At 37.8% G+C, this 16962-nt stretch overlaps 1 protein-coding gene across 1 annotated transcript in view; it reads left to right on the forward strand.

The window, feature by feature from the left end:
* DNAH9 (dynein axonemal heavy chain 9) overlaps positions 1-16962 on the forward strand; it is a 531344-nt gene that overhangs the window by 342748 nt on the left and 171634 nt on the right. The window contains exons 46-48 of the mRNA XM_069076799.1: positions 841-983; positions 3712-3873; positions 4143-4376. Of these exons, the coding sequence (XP_068932900.1) occupies positions 841-983; positions 3712-3873; positions 4143-4376 (539 nt within the window). The remainder of the gene's footprint in view (positions 1-840; positions 984-3711; positions 3874-4142; positions 4377-16962) is intronic.

Here is a 16962-nt window from a genome sequence, read left to right on the forward strand (position 1 = left end):
TTTGATGAAGACAAAAGGACAAGAGAGGCTTTTTGCATTGATGAGGCAATTATCAGATGCTGCTTTTAAAAGTATAGGGGGATAATTATTTGTTGAATAAATGAAATCTACATGAATGGATGGATGAAAAGATGATTAAGTGCTTGCTACTATATTCCAAGCAAAGCACTATATTAAGTGCTAGAGTTTCAAATAGAAAAATGAGACAATTCTTGCCTTCAATGACCTTAAATTCTAATGGAGAAAATAAAACATATAGGGTAGTAGTGGCCAGGGAAGGGAACCACAAATCTGGGAAACCACAAAGATAGTAATTGAAACAGTAGAACAGTCAACTAACATCCCTTGAAGGGACAATCTAGTGGTGGTTTCATTACAATCCAAAGAGGGGACAAGTGGGGCATAAAATGGCAGGAATAAAGATGAAGACACAAGTCTCCAGGCAGTACAGACTCAGCTCCTCACAAGCATGGCCTCTAATGATCCTGTTTGGATGGTGGAGCAAAGGCAAAAGTAATAGTCCAGAAAATGTCCTGGATTAAGAGGAGGACAGCCAGTCCCAGGGAGTGAATGTTCTTATAATCTAGTATATTACTTTAGTACAAGATTGAAACCATAAGCAAGTTTGTCCATAGAGACATATTACATTCTTAAGTTAATAGTATCATAAAAATATGTGACTTCTAGATCTTATCCTCAACAAGAGAAATGCATTTAGAATTTGAGCCGGAAATCAAATGATCTGTTTATTTCCATGGAAAAGAATGCCTCACTTGCCTATGAATATAGCTGTTGGAGAATGAGTCAGTGCCTTTAAATCTGTGATCTGTTTCTTCCCAGGAGAGATTCCAGATCTATACTCTGATGATGAAGTTGAAAACATCATAAGTAACATGAGAAATGAAGTCAAGAGCCGGGAGTTGTTTGACAGCAGGGAGAATTGCTGGAAGTTCTTCATAGAAAGGGTTCAACGGCAACTGAAGGTAAAGGATGTTCTGTCCTATAAGAATTAGGAGCTAGATATGTCAGGAGAACTAACTTTGGTGCAGTTCTAGGTACAGTTATCTTTGCTGATTGCCAGTAAGTGTATAGGCCCAGTATCTTCACCATAAGCACAAGTAGAGATGCCTGGAATTGTGTTTCTCCTCATTTCCACCTCTTGGCCTCCCTGACTTCCTTCAATCTCAGCTAAAATCCCACATTCTGCCTTTCCCAGTCCCTCTTAAATCTAGTGTCTTTTCTCTGAAATCATCTTCAGTTTATCTTTTACGTACCTTGCTTGTATTTTGTTGTTTGCATGTTGTCTCCCCAATTAGACTGTGAGCTCCTTGAGAGTAGAGATTGTCTCCTGAGTGGCCTTAGATGTAATAGAGTTTTTTGCATAGCATTATTCTCACATTCACTTCCAAATACAACATAGCTGTTGAATAAGTCCATGTCTCAGCTTCTGCAGGGATAAGTCCTGCACACATCCTCTGACCATTTGTTTCTTTATCTACACATTGCAATTCTGTGTAGGCTCTTCCAAAGGAAAACACTTGCTGGCTTATGCTTTTTGTTTTTTGTACCTCACCTTAACTTGGTTAAAATTGACTACTCAGCTAGAAGAGTGGCATCATTGGCCTTTCTCAGTTTTCCTTTAGCGATGTTAGGATTCTCTCTCTCTTTGTGTGTGGGTGTCTCTCTTTCTCTGTGTGTGTGTGCGCGCGCGTGCATGTGTGTGTGTGTGTGTGTGTGTGTGTGTGTGTGTGTGTGCTTGGTGTTGTTAGGCTGTAGGGGATATCTTGTATTTGGCATTCTTACAGAACAGTGGGACTAGTAGTGCTAAGCCCACTGAGGTCCAACACCTTTCATATAACAAACTGAGAAATAAATATCTTGTATGTGAAAAAAATCATTGTCCTTTCACTTGTTTACCCAGTGTCATATAGGAAAGAACTTCAAAATAGTTGATGAGTCAAAGTTTAAGACAGTCCTACGTATACAGGCAAAAATCACAATTGTCCCCAAATAAAAAACATTCTACAAAGAACATTTCACAAAGATTACACTTGATTAGTACTTAACAAGTACCTATCTTGATGCTTAAAATGGCCTTCTCCAACCCAAAGGCAATAAAGAAAACAAAAATATGTAGGAAATTAGCTTCCACCAAGATAAGCCCAAAATGGATACAAGCTTTAGATGTAAAGGGTGATATTGTATGCATGTCAGTGAAGTTTAGAAGAAATTACCTTTCAGCTGTATGGATAGGGAAAGAGTTTATGACCAAACAAAAAGGCTTGCAGGAGTTAAAATAGATAATTTTGATTACATAAAATTAAGAAGTTTTTGCATAAACAAAACCCATGCAATTAAAATAGGAAAAGAAAGTAGTAGTAGAAGAAAAGTAGGAAACTAAGAAGAAGGTTTGCAGTATTTTTCTGGCGAAAATATAGATGTGTGTATAAATGTATGTATGTATTTATAAATACATATACATGTACATATGTGACAAATCTATAAGAATAATAGCCATTCCTGAATTAATAAATGATCAAAGGATGTGAACAGGCAGTTTTCAGAGGAAGCAATCAAAGCTATCAATAATCATATGAAAAAATACTCTAAATCAGTAGCAATTTGAAAAATGCAAATTAAAACACTTCTGAGGTTCTACCTTACACCCATCAGATTGACTAAAATGACAGAAAGGAAAAATGACAAATACTAGAGAGGGTGTGGGAAAATAGGAACACTAAAGCATTGCTGATGGAGCTGTGAACTAGTCCAACTTTTCTGAAAGCAATTTGAAACTCTATCCCAAAAGTTATTAAACATAAAAAAACAACAACGCTACTACTAGGTCTGTACCCCAAAAAGATCAAAGAAAGAGGAAAGGGATACATATATACAAAAATACTTATAGCAATTCTTTTTGTGGGGGCAAAGAATTGAAACTGAAGATACCCATCAGTTGGGAAATGACTGAACAGGTTATGGTATATGAATGTTATGGAATAGTATTTACTGTGCTATAAGAAATGATAAAGGGGATGGTTTCAGAAGAATAAAGCAAGAGTTGTGTGAACTGATGCACAACTGATGAAGTGAACAGAACCAAACAATTTAATCACCTGTGAAAGACTTAGTAGCTTTGACCAACACAATAACCTATCACGGTTCCAAAAAACTCACCTTGAAACATGCTATCCACCTCCACATAGAGGTTCTCAGAGTGCAAATTGAAACATAATTTTTCCTTCTTTTTTCTCAGGATAGAGTTAATACAGAAATTAGTTTTACATGACTTCTTATTTGTAATGGGTTTTATATCTCTTCCCTTCTTAGTGGGTGGAAGAGGGAGAGAATAATAAATAAAATTAATATTTAAAAAGAGAGAGAGTAGGAACTGTCTTTTGCCTTTGTATCCTTATGAAGTGTTTAGCACAGTGTTTGGCACACAATAGATGCTTGATAAATGCTTATTGATGTTAATATTTCAACTACATGCATGCTATGACTACATGGAAATTATGTTACCTAGGAAGCACATGACAGAGCTCAGTTTCTGGAACAGAAAGGCTTTCAGGTCTTTAAAGCTATAAAGCAACTATATATAGGTCTGTTTTTCCATTTTCCAGGTGGTAAAGAAGCTTGAGGCCATGTATGTTTCTCTGATTAATATTTCCCTTTTTCTTTCTTCATTTTCCAACACTTCTAAATCCTCAGGTTACACTCTGCTTCTCCCCTGTGGGGAACAAGCTAAGAATTTGCAGCAGAAAATTTCCCGCCATTGTGAACTGCACAGCCATTGATTGGTTTCATGAGTGGCCTCAGCAGGCACTTGAGTCAGTTGGCCTGCGCTTCTTACAAAACATGGAGAATATTGATGTAAGTGTGGGGAAAGAAAACCAGGCTGGCACTCTCTGAGAACTTTGTCACCTTTTAGGTGAGCTTTTTATTGGTTCCAGAAGGCAGTATCTTCCCCAGAATTTCCAGGGTAGGATAACAACCCAGGATGTCAGCATAAGGATCTAGCCTGCCTAGAATGGAGTAGAAGTCAATCCACAAGTCCTTGGGAACCATGGAGACTTAGGAAGAGGAAGCAATCTCTGTTTGTGGTGTGGGGAACTGTTTTATAATCTTATCTTTTATTTTAGCCAGCAGTAAAAGAGTCAATTAGTAAATTCATGGCTTATGTACACACAAGTGTCAACCAAATGTCCCAGTCTTACCTGAGTAATGAACAGCGTTATAATTACACCACGCCCAAATCCTTCCTGGAGCAGATCAGACTCTATCAGAACCTGATGGTCAAGAATGGCAAAGAGCTGACATCTAAAATGGAAAGACTTGAGAATGGATTAGAGAAGCTTCGCAGCACATCTACCCAGGTGAGCAGAGTTTAGTAGTTTTCAGTCACTTTTAATTTGACTCATTGAGGTGTCCCAGTTGGATTCAAAGTCCAAGCCTTTGGACTTTGAGCATCTTGGGAAACGTAATCCAATGTCACAAGAAGACAGCATAATCTCCCCAGTCAAAGGAGAGACAGTTTTGGACTATATGGGAATGAGATTATGAGACCAAGGAAGTTTGAATATCTTTTCATTTGAGAAGAAGAATTATAGATGCAAAACAGAGGAGCTGAAGGAGGGCACTTTGAATGGGAAATATGATAAACATTGAACTGCTAGAAGCTTTTAATCATCACTCTACTAATCCTATAAAAATGCTACTGAGAAGATAAGAGATTAGTCTTTTCTGAGGAAATCCAGCTGGCTGGTAAATTAACTCCTCCCTTTTCTGTCAGAAATGGTGGAGGTTTAAATCCTAAATTTCTATATCTTTTTGTTAATATGTTCTTACTATTTTGTTAGTAATTCAGTTCTCTTTTCTAGGTAAAGTTTATTCTTAATTCAAAAAGAATACAAATTGGGGGATGCCAATGACTATTGGAACACAGAGTTCTTCTATTTTTATACTCAGGATTCTTTTCTCTGACCTGATGACTAGAGGGCCAATGGGGGAGATGACATGCAAATAACTATGCATGGATGAAATATTTGTTGTTCTTCAGTTGTTTCAGTCATGGCTGACTCTTCATGACTCCATTTGGGGTTTTCTTGGAAAAGATACTAGAATGGTTTGCCATTTCCTTCTCCAGCTCATTTTGCAGATGAGGAAACTGAGGCAAATAGGATTAAATGACTTGCCCAGAGTCACACAGCTAGTAAGTGTCTGAGACTATATTTGAACTCAGGTCTTCCTGGCTCCAAACCCAACACTGTTCACTGCACCACCAATAAATTGGACATGATATTGAAGGGAAGACACTAAAGAGTAAGCAAGGCTGGAAAAGGCTTCTTGCAGAAGGTGGGAATTATTGAGGCTTGAAGGAAGCCAAGGAAGTCAGGAGTTAGAAATGAAGATGGAGAAAGTTCCAGGCATGGAGGACAGCCAATGAAAATTCCTAGACAGAGATGGCATGTGCTAGGAACAGCAAAGAAGCCAGTGTCACTAGATCTTAGAGTGTTTGGAAGGGAGTATGAGGAAGACTAGAAGGGTAGGAGGGGCCAGATCATGAAGAGCTTAAAAACAAAGCAAAACAGGACTTTATATTTGAGACAGACAAGAGTGGGGAGATAGACTATAAGGAAAGCTGAGCACCACAGAAGCAACACTTTTGGATTGTGGTGCTAGAGAAGACTTTTGAAAATTCTTTGGACAGCAAAGGGATCAAATCAATCAATACTTAATTAAAGAAATTAACTCTGATCATTCATTACAAGAGGCATCTAGATGTCACAGAGGATAGATCACTGATCTTGAAATCAGAAAGACTCATCTTCATGGTTCAAATTCAGCCTCAGATGCTAGCTATGTGACCCTCAGCAAGTCACTTAGCCCTGCTTGCCTCAGTTTCCTCATCTGTAAAATAAGCTGGAGAAGAAAATAACAAACCACTCTAGTATCCTTGCCAAGAAAACCCTAAATGGGTTCACAAAAGTCAGACATAATTAAAATTACTGAACAATTCATTGGAAAAGACAAATACTGAGGCTGAAGCTTTGACCACATAATGAGAAGGCAGGACTTATTGGAAAAGACTCTGATGCTAGGGAAGATTGAAAGCAAAAGGAAAAGGGGGCTGCAGAGGACAGGATGGATAGATAGTGTCACGGAATCAATAAATATGAGCTAAGACAGAATCTGGGAGCTAGTGGAGGACAGAAGGGCCTAGCCTGCTATCATCCACAGCGTCAAGAAAAGTTGGAAACAAACTGAACAATAAACAACAGAGTATGGAAAGACTTGAGCCATTACTAACAAGCCAGAGGTAATTGTAATAGTCCAGACATGAGGTGATGAAGGCCCACTGCAGGGTGTTTGCAGTGTCAAAGGAGAGAAGGAACACTTTCTGAGAGATATTATCAAGGTTAAAACAAACTCAATAACTGATTGGATATAGGAAGTGAAATGGAGTGAGGAGTCAAGGATAACATGTTAGTTTTGAGGCTGGTTGACTGGGAAGATGTTGACATCCTCAGCAATAATAGGGAATTTAGGAAGATGGAAGACTTTGGGTAGAAAGATATGTTCAGTTTTAGACACATCCTTATAGAGAGGGTGGTACCTTGCACATACTTCCACACTTTTTCAATGTGTTGATTAGCTTTGCTGATTTTCTTTTTCCTCTTTTCTTTGAAGATATCACATGGATATTGTATGACTCTCTGAGAGGGGGAGGGAAACAGGCTTGATAACCAAGTAAGTTTGAAAGATAAGATAGAGTGATATCCTTGAGGCAAATAATAGTTAGGAAGAAGGGTAGGTTTCTTGGGAAAGATAGCAAATATTGTTTGTGACATGTTGAGCTTGAGATGTCTATTCTGGAGACAAGCTGTTAATTTGGCCCTGAAACTCAAAGAGGTATGTGTGGGCATGTGTGTATTGCATATGTAGATTTGGAAGATATGAATCCAGATGAACAAGAGAGAGTGTGTAGAAATAAACCCATGAAAGAGTAATAGAGTACATCCACACTTAGAGTGTGACATAATAGTTAAGAAAAAGAGACTGAGATAGAAAACCAGGGGGAAAAAAACAGCTTTATGGAAGAACCATTCAGGGAAAGGAGTGAAAAATAATATATTTTTGTAATGTATAGAGGTGGACAATAGATAAAGACTAAGAAAAGACTATTGGGTTTAGCAAGAGATCATTGGCAACCTTGGAGAGAGTAGTTTCAATCAAGTAGTGGGACCAGAAAACAGCACAAGTTAAAAAATGAGGGGAATATGAAAAAAGTGGATACAGTGTAAATGGCTTTTTCTAGACAATTGAGTATATACAGGAGAAAGTATATAAAATGATAGCTTCAAGGGATGGCAAGGTTAAGTGAAGGTTTTCTAATACCAGAGGGGACCTTGGATAAGTTTATAGGTTGCAGGGAAGGAGCCATTGGTTGAGGACAGTCAATAAAGCAGGCAGATCTTAAGGAGAAAGTAAAAGACATGTTTGAATGAGGTGATTCCTTGTTATGTCCAGATTTGGGAGTTTCTTCAAAACTGTGACTTTATGTGTATAAGATTATATACAAATGAAGATGGGAAGGGGTGGATTTAGCAGCAACTGATTTAAATTTCCTGTTCTATAGCAGAGGTGCTATACAATGTACTCAAAGCCATTCTTTTTCTGTAATTTGGGAAAAGTTATCTAAGTCTGGCTGACAGACCCCCTGTTTGGCTCTATGGAGCACCATGAATTCCATAAAGCCCTATTCACATTGGCTGTGATTACTTACTTAGACCTAAGGTTATAAGCCATAGCTGCAATCAACACATACAAACAACTCCTACTTCAGTTTTTTCAAATCCCTCAAGACTTAAAGCAACAAAAAAATGAGTTTGCTGACTAGAGTGATTATGTGACTCAATCATTTTGATTTACAATTGTGTCTTTGTCCTTGTGGAAATAACCTTCTGCAGCTGAACAAAATAACATCCAACAAAGAAAAGTTCTAAGAAGCAGGACTCCATCTGAAGTTAACACAAAGTCTGCAGTGAACGCCAATTACAATTTAAGAATATATTAAAGAATAATCTTGTTCTTTTCTTCCTAAATCTGGCATGAAAGAAATTATCAGCAGAGTCTAAGCCCTAGTTTTATTTTTTTTCTCCTTACACATTTTGCAATTATAAAGGCTTTGAATTCATTTGATGCGTTCCAGGAGCTCTAAAGTAATAATATTTTATTGTTATATGCAATAAACAGGAACAGAATGAGAAACACAGTGATTACTCTGCTTTATAGAGATATATTCTATACTGCAAATATAAGTGCCCTTTTTACTTTCCAGAAATCAATTGAGACTGATTCTTCCCTTTCCTGGAAGGGCTCCAGCAATAAGTTTCCTGGCTATAGTTAGAGAATTTTCCCTTTACTGAAAAGGAAATAATTATTTATTAAGGCATGGGTGACTTATATACTATTTCTGCTTCCCAGCTACCATATTCTGCTGCAGGAATACAAAGAACTGATTATTATTTTAATAAGTTCCTTATGATTTCTTTTTCCTGTTTACATTCTTATGCTTCTCTTGCTTCTTATATTTGAAAGTCAGATTTTTCTATTCAGCTCAGGTTTTTTCATCAAGAATGCTTGAAAGTCATCTATTTCATTGAATGACCATATTTTTCTGGTATCATTATATTCAGTCTTGCTGAGTAGGGATTCTTGGTTTTAGTCCTAGCTCCTTTGATCTCCAGAATATCATATTCCAAGCCCTTAGATCCCTTAATGTAGAAACTGCTAGGTCCTGTGTTATCCTGATTGTATTTCTACAATACTCAAATTGTTTCTTCCTGACTGCTTGCAGTATTTTCTCCTTTACCTAGAAATTCTGGAATTTGGCTATAATATTCCTAGGAGTTTTCTTTTTGAGATCTTTTTCTTTTTTTTAAGTAATTGAGGTTAAGTAACTTGCTCAAGGTTACACAGCCAATTATTTCTGGGTATCGTGCTAAGTTTCTGAGCCCGGATTTGATCCCCAGGTTATCCCGACACTGGAGCCGGTGTTCTTACTCGCTGAGCCACCTGGCCGCCCCTGAGATCTTTTTCAAGAGGTGTTTTGTGAGTTCTTTCAATTCCTATTTTGCCCTCTGGTTCTAAAATATCTGGGCAATTTTCCTTGAGAATTTCTTGAAAGATGATGTCTAGACTTTTTATTTGATCATAGCTTTCAGGTAGACCAATAATTTTTAAATCATTTCTCCTGAATCTATTTTCCAGGTCAGTGGTTTTTCCAATGAGGTATTTCACATTGCCTCCTATTTTTTCATTTGTTTGGATCTGTTTTATAGTATCTTGATTTCTCATAAAGTCATTAGCTTCCATATGTTCCAATCTAATTTTCAAGGAATTATTCTCTTCAGTGACTTTTTTTTTAAGTAATTTGCTCAAGGTTACGTGGCCAGTTATTTTGTGTGGGTGCTAAGTATCTGAGGCCAGAACCAACCCCGGGTCTCCCAACTCTGGGGCTGGCACTCTTACTCACTGTGCCACCTTGCCACCCCTCTTCAGTGACTTTTTGAAATTCCTTTTCCATCTGGCAAATTTGGCTTTTTAAAGCATTCTTCTCCTCATTGGCTTTTTGGACCTCTTTTGCCATTTGAGTTATTCTAATTTTTAAGGTGTTATTTTCTTCAGTATTTTTTGGGGTCTCCTTTAACATGCTGTTGACTTGCTTTTCCTGATTTTCATGGATCATTCTCATTTCTTTTCCCAATTTTTGCTCTACTTCTCTTGCTTGATTTTCAAAATCTTTCTTGAGTTCCTCCATGGCCTGTAATCAGTTCTTATTTTTCTTGGAGGCTTTTAATACAGAAATTCTGACTTCACTGTCTTCCTCCCACTCCATGCCTTGATCCTTTTTGTCTCCAAAAAAGGATTCTATTGTGTGTTTGTGCTTCTGTTGCTTGCTCATACTGGCAGCCAATTACTTGACTTTTAGCTCTTTGCCATTGTAGAACTCTGCTTCCAGAATGGAGAGAGCTTTGTCCCAAATCTCTGGGGTTTTCATAGCTGCCAGAGCTATTAGATGGGCACCCTCTCTACAGCCTCTACATACTCTGGCTCACTGGTCACACACCCCAGGACCACCACCCAAGACCGCAATCTGGATCCAACCAGGTCAAAACAAAAGTAATTACCCTCTGAGTGGTCACTTAGTTCCCCTGCAATCTGCAGGTTGGGAGCACCAAAAGCAGCCACGTGGCACCACCACCACTGCACCTCCTCTGCTTCTTTCTCCAAGGGAAGCAGCCAGACTGTGCTCCCCCTGTTCCCAACAAACATCCACACCGACCTTTTACTTTGTCTTTGGCATTTGTGTATTGAGAAGCCTGGAAACCGCTACAGCTACTGATGATTTACTCTTGTGAAGTTTGATCCAGCCACTGCTGCTGGTCGGGGCCATCCTGGGGCTAAAACCATGGCTCAGGTGGGACTGTGCTCTGCTCCCAGCATGCTGCAATAGACCCTTCCTGCCAGCCTGCTGGGCTTCCTTCAGTGGGAAATTTGTTTCTCTCTGTCACTTTGTGGATTCTGTAGCTCTAAAGTTTGTTTAGAGTCATTTTTTACATGTATTGGAGGAGGTGGAAGCTGGAGCCACACGGAAGTCCTGTTTCTCCTCCACCATCTTGGCTCCATCTCCCTGTATACTTAGTCTTGATTGTTTGAATCAGGAAAGTCAAGTAATACAACAAAAAAAGAGACTTAGAGATATGAAAAAATAAGATTTAAAAAGGAATGGGCTAATGAGTCACAGGACACAGCAACTAGAACAAGTTGGCTGAAGAATTGGAAAGGTTGGTTAGTATGATATTATAGAAGACTTTGAATATTAGGCTAAGGATTTTAGACTTTGTCAAGTAATTAATTAAAAGCTTCTGAGCAGTGGAATAACATGATTGTAGTGCTCAATCAAGATTAATCTGACAATAGTGTAGGATGGGTTGAATGAGCATAAATTGTTAACAAGATAGCTATTTGTGTAATGATTTGAGCAGAGTATTTCAGTAGATATGGAAAGGGAAAAATGAGATTCCAAACTTTCCCCTCTTCTTAAACTGCCAATTCTTACTTTCCTGCCCATTTGCCCTATTTATGTCCATAAGCATTTGTAACATCCCCCAGACTAGAAACCTTGTAAACATCTTTGACTCTTCCATTTGTCTTAGGTCTACTCTAAAATTTTTCTCAGAATAACAGAATTTACTGGAAGAGGTGAATCTTAATTTTATAGTTAAAGAAGCTGAGATCCATAGAGGTAAAATCATCTGCCCAAAGTCATAAGGCCAAGAGGCATAGAAAGTGCTGTACAGTTTTCAAAATGGAATTAATAATGCTCTCTTCCTCCTATTTAATCCTGGATCCAGCTCATCCATTTCCAGAATCTAAGACATATGTATTGATGGACTAACTCAATAGACTATCACTCTATAACTATATTATAATCTGAAAAACAGACATTCTCCAATCATTTCATTTTTCTTGTATGGATTCTGTTCTGCCTGAAGTATTTCAATGACCTCCTAACTTCTTGCCTCAGGTATCTCCCAATCCATCCTCCATGAAGATGCCAAAATTGTTTTTGTTGAGCAAAAGTCTGACTGTGTCATTCCCTTACCCAGTGAACCCTAATGGATCCCTATTGCCTCTAGGATAAATTATGAACTCCACTATTGGACTTTTGAAGCTTAGACTATTGCAGTAGCCTCTAAGTTGATCTCTGTTTCCAAGCTTTCTTCTCTATAATACATCCTTTTTACAGCTGCCAAATCAATATCTTAAGATACAAATTGAACCATATCATTTCCCTAATCAAGAAGGAAGTAGAAGGAACGATAAAACATAAACTCCACTGTTTGACTTCACAATCTAACCCCAACCCATCTTCCTTGGCTTATTATATACATAACAGACTTCCATACATTTCATTCCATCTTTTGTCTCTTTGTATTTGCAAAGGTTTCCCCATGTCCAAAATGAACTGCCTCCTCACTTCTGACTAGCTTCCTTCAAAGCTGAAGGATCTCTTCCCTTCCCCAATTGCAAGTTTCCTTTTCTTTGAAATTACTCTGTATGTACTTATGTGTGTATGTGTGTGTGTGTTGTTTCCCTCAATAGAATGTAAGTTTCTTGAGATCAGGGACTTTTCCATTTTTGTCCTTGTATCCTGCAAACCTAGCACAATGCCTAGTACCTAGTAGAATCTTACTTAATAAATGCCTGATGAATTCAATTGGATTAATTAAGCAAAAAGATCATGCTACAGATGAAGAACTAAATCCATTCAAAACTGTATAATGGAGAGCAGGATAGCAATAGACTTTTCACCATGCTGTTGCCCTCTCAGTTATTCAGACAATGCATATCCATGTAGAGGGGTATATTTGTTCAGGGACCTCTAAAGTGTGTTGGCCTTCCAGGGCATGTCTAGTGGGGTCTTTGAACATTTTGTGTTTCTGTATGTTCATGGGCTCCTGTGAGACCTCATTTTGGGTGGGGGAGTAGGTAGGGGGAGAGGAGAAAAGCTGTACCATACAAAGAAAAAAATATATCAAAGCCTCTAAAGCAGAATAAACAGAAACTCATAAGGAATACTAAAGATAAAAAAAAAGGGCAATGGGAAATTTCAACTTTATTGGGGGAAGGTGAAGGAAGAAGATCAAACAACAAACAGAAATGTTGCTTGGGATAGAAGAGACAATAATAATGGCTAGAACAAGTTACCTCATATTTTGTTTGTTTTCTCTGCCAAGGAGAATTACTTTTGAATTAGAAAGGACAGAGTAAAAATGGCTAGGTGGTTGAAACCCAATTTGTCCAGATATAGTAAGAAAATATGTTGCTGCCGTTAACAACTTAAGATCATCACATTGCAGCAAACTACATCACAGTGTTCTGAAAACACTGACACATGTGGATGCTGTGTATCTGTTGTTATCTTTAAGACTGGAGTGAGGGAGGCAGAGCCAAGATGGCAGAGTAAAAGCAGGGACTTGCTTGAGCTTCCACTCCAGCCACCTCCAATATCTGAAAAACAAAAAGGTCTCTAAACAAATTTTAGAGCTACAGAACCCACAAAGTGACAGAGAAAAACAAATCTCCTGCTAGAGGCAGCCTGGCAGACTGACAATAAGGGTCTATCACACCAACCTGGGAGGGGAGCGCAGTCCCATGTGAGCCATGCTGGCCTGGACCAGGTCCAGACCAGCCTGAGCAGACTTCCAAGAGAGTGAATCAGCAGCAGCAGTGGTGGTTTCCAGATTTCTCAACCCATAAATGCCAAAGAAAAAGTAAAAGTCAGTAGGGAACTCTGTTGCAACTGGGTGAGAGAAGAGCATGGTCGAGCCCCTACCCCCAGGGCAACAGAAGTGGCATTGGTGCTGCATCTGCAGCTGCTGTTGTGTGGTTGCCTCCAGAGCTCTTATCCTGCAGATCATAAAGAGACCAGGTGACTGTTCAGAGGGTAATCGCTCTTGCTTTGATCTGCTTAGATCTGGGATGTAGTCTTGGGGTGGTGGTCCTGGGGTGAGGAACAATAGTGTGCCAGAGCTTGTAGTGGCTGTAGAGAGGGTGCCCTCCTCACAGCTCTGATAACAGCTCTTACAACAGCTGTGAAAATCCCAGAAATTTGAGATACAGCTCTCTCCACTCTGGAAGTAGAGTTCTACCATGGCAAAGAGCTCAAAAGTCAAGTAACTGACTGGAAAAATGAGAAAACAGAGGACTCGCAATCAGACCATAGAACCTTTTTTGGGGAACAAAGAGTATCAAAACATGAAACCAGAAGAAGAGAACAAAGTCAAAACTCCTGCATCAAAAATCTCCAAGAAAAATAGGAATTGGTTACAGGCCATGGAGGAGCTCAAGAAGGATTTTGAAAATCAAGTAAGAGAAGTGGAGGAAAAATTGGGAAGAGAAATGAGAATGATCCAAGAAAATCAGAAAAAGCAAGTCAACAGCATGTTAAAGGAGACCCAAAAAAATACTGAAGAAAATAGAACCTTAAAAAATAGAATAACTCAAATGGTCAAAGAGGTCCAAAAAGCCAATGAGGAGAAGAATGCCTTAAAAAGTCAAATTGGCCAGATGGAAAGGGAATTTCAAAAACTCATTAAAGAGAGTAATTCCTTCAAAATTAGACTGGAGCATATGGAAGCTAATGACTTTATGAAAAAATCAAGATACTATAAAACAGATCTAAACAAATGAGAAAATAGAAGGCAATGTGAAATATCTCATTGGAAAAACCACTGACCTAGAAAACAGATCCAGGAGAGATAATTTAAAAATTATTGGACTACCTGAAAGCCATGATCAAAAAAAGAACCTAGAAATCATCCTTCAGGAAATTCTCAAGGAAAATTGCCCTGATATTCTAGAACCAGAGGGCAGAATAGAAATTGAAAGAATTCACTATTCACCTCTTGAAAAAGATCCCCAAAAGAAAACTCCTTAATATTCCTATATTATAGCCAGGTTCAGGAGTTCCCAGGTCAAGGAAAAAATACTGCAAACAGCTGGGAAAAAACAATTTAAGTATTGTGGAAACATAATCAGGATAACACAAGATCTACCAGCATCTACAATAAATGATCAAAGGGCTTGGAATATGATATTCCAGAGGTCAAATGAGCTAGGATTAAAACCAAGAATCACCTACCCAGCGAAACTGAGTACAATGCTTCAGGGGAAAATATGGTAATTCAATGAAATAGAGGACTTTCAAGCATTCTTGATGAAAAAACCATAGCTGAACAGAAAATTTGACTTTAAAATACAAGAAGCATGAGAAGGTAAACAGGAAAAAGAAATCATAAGGAACTTATTGAATTTGAACTATTTACATTCTTACTTGGAAAAATGATAATTGTAACTCATGAGACTTTTCTCAGTATAAGGAAGGTGTATTTCTGTATAAATATATATTATATGTATATGTGAGTATGTATATATGTGTGTACATGTATATATAGACAGAGTTACAGGATGGGTTGAATATGAAGGGATGATATCTAAAAAATAAAATTAAGAGGTGAGAGAGGAATATATTGGGAGAAGGAGAAAGGGAGAGATAGAATAGGGTAAATTATCTCATATAAAATAGGCAAAAGACAACTTTTACAATGAAGGGGAAGAGCAGGAAGATGAAAGTGAATGGGTCAACCTTACTCTCAATGAATTTGACTTAGATACTTGTAGGGTATCTTACCATAAAGGAAAGTCAGGGAGGAAGGGGCTGGGAGGGGGGATAATAGAAGGGAGTGCAGATTAGGGGAGAGGGTAGTTAGAAGCAAACACTTTTGGAAAGGGACAGGGTCAAAGGAGAAAACAGATTAAGTAGCAGGCAGGATAGGATGGAGGGAAATATAGTTAGTCTTTCACAATATCACTACTATGGAAATGTTTTGCATAACCACACATATACAGCCTATATTGAATTGCCTGTCTTCCCAATGGGGGTGGGTGAGGAGGGAAGAAGGGAAAGAATCTGGAAATCAAAGTTTTATAAAAAAATGTTAAAAAATGTTTTTTACATGCAACTGGGAAGTAAGATGTACAAGCCATGGGGTATAGAAATCCATCTTGCCTTACTAGAAAGTTGAGGGGGAGGATATAAGAGAGAACAGATTGGGGGAAGGAGTATTCAGTAGTCTTCACTATCTTGGGGTGGGGGTACAGGAGAGACAGGGAGAAAATTTGCAACTCAAAATCTTGTGGAAATGAATGTTGAAAACTAAAAATAAAAGTAATTAATTAACAAAGGAAAAAAAACTGGAGAAAATATAACAAAAGAAAGGTGGCTGTCTTTTCCATAAAAAGGAAAATGTAGATAAAGAAATGTATGAGCAAAGAGGATAAATTGGTCATGTCATGAAAGTGAGAAATAACCAAAAAGTTTATAAATGATAATTTTTAAAATTACTACTAAAATTATGAAGTGTATCATGCAAATTATGAAATTATGCAAGATTTCTTAATTGATTTAATAATACATTAAAATTCTTATTTGAGGACCCTTTGATCATTAATATGAGGCAATGCAAAAAAAAAGATGCTTATCAAAGATATTTATCACTCTCCCATTCAGAGTCTATATTGAAGAGAAATTGCATATAAATGATTAGGTCCTCCATATGATCTTATTTGTGAATCATACTGTGATGACTACATTAAGCCTCAGAAAATTCTAAGGCCTCATGATTGAGATCAATAATCAATACAAAATGTTTGACTTAACTATTCATACAAGAAAAAGAAGGGATGAAGAATATCTATTGTACATTTGAATGGACAATCTATTGAGTTCATCTATTAAATAGATAGATAATGGACTGACAGAAAGGCAGATCGTTTTGAACAGACACTGCAAATGAAGAATAAGCAGTGCCCAAATTTGAAAAAGAGGAGATTTGCCTCAGTTGCCTTGGGGAAATTGCAGTTACTTTAATGAACTCCGTCTTCTTAAAATAAAGGCCTATGCTTCTAAAGTAATTTTTTTTCAGTGTTATATGACTGTAAGTTACAGAATGCTTATACTCCATATAAGTGAAATTGAGGATCACACAAACAGTACTGAAGAAGTGCGTAATAGACTTGAGTAGACTTACAGGTAGACTTGTAATATGTTACAAATAAGGCAAAAGAGAAGTAGAGGAAAGTATGACATCAAAGAAATGTATGAGCAAAGAGGATAGATTGGTCATGTCATGAAAGTGAGAAATAACCAAAGAACACATCCTATGTGCTCCACTGGCATTTTTTGATGTCAAGATAAAATAAAGGAAGCTCTTCCTATGATAAATATATAAAAGGCCATGGAAAAGAATTGCATAGGATGGATAGGCACAGATGGATGGCAATCCACATCACTGAAGAGAATGCTCATGTCAACGAGATCACAGGTCTATT

This window comes from Petaurus breviceps, unplaced genomic scaffold (genome assembly GCF_028583685.1).
Source record: "Petaurus breviceps papuanus isolate PSGF00001 unplaced genomic scaffold, PetGlider_PUasm1.0 90925, whole genome shotgun sequence".
In the NCBI taxonomy this organism is placed as follows: domain Eukaryota; kingdom Metazoa; phylum Chordata; class Mammalia; order Diprotodontia; family Petauridae; genus Petaurus; species Petaurus breviceps.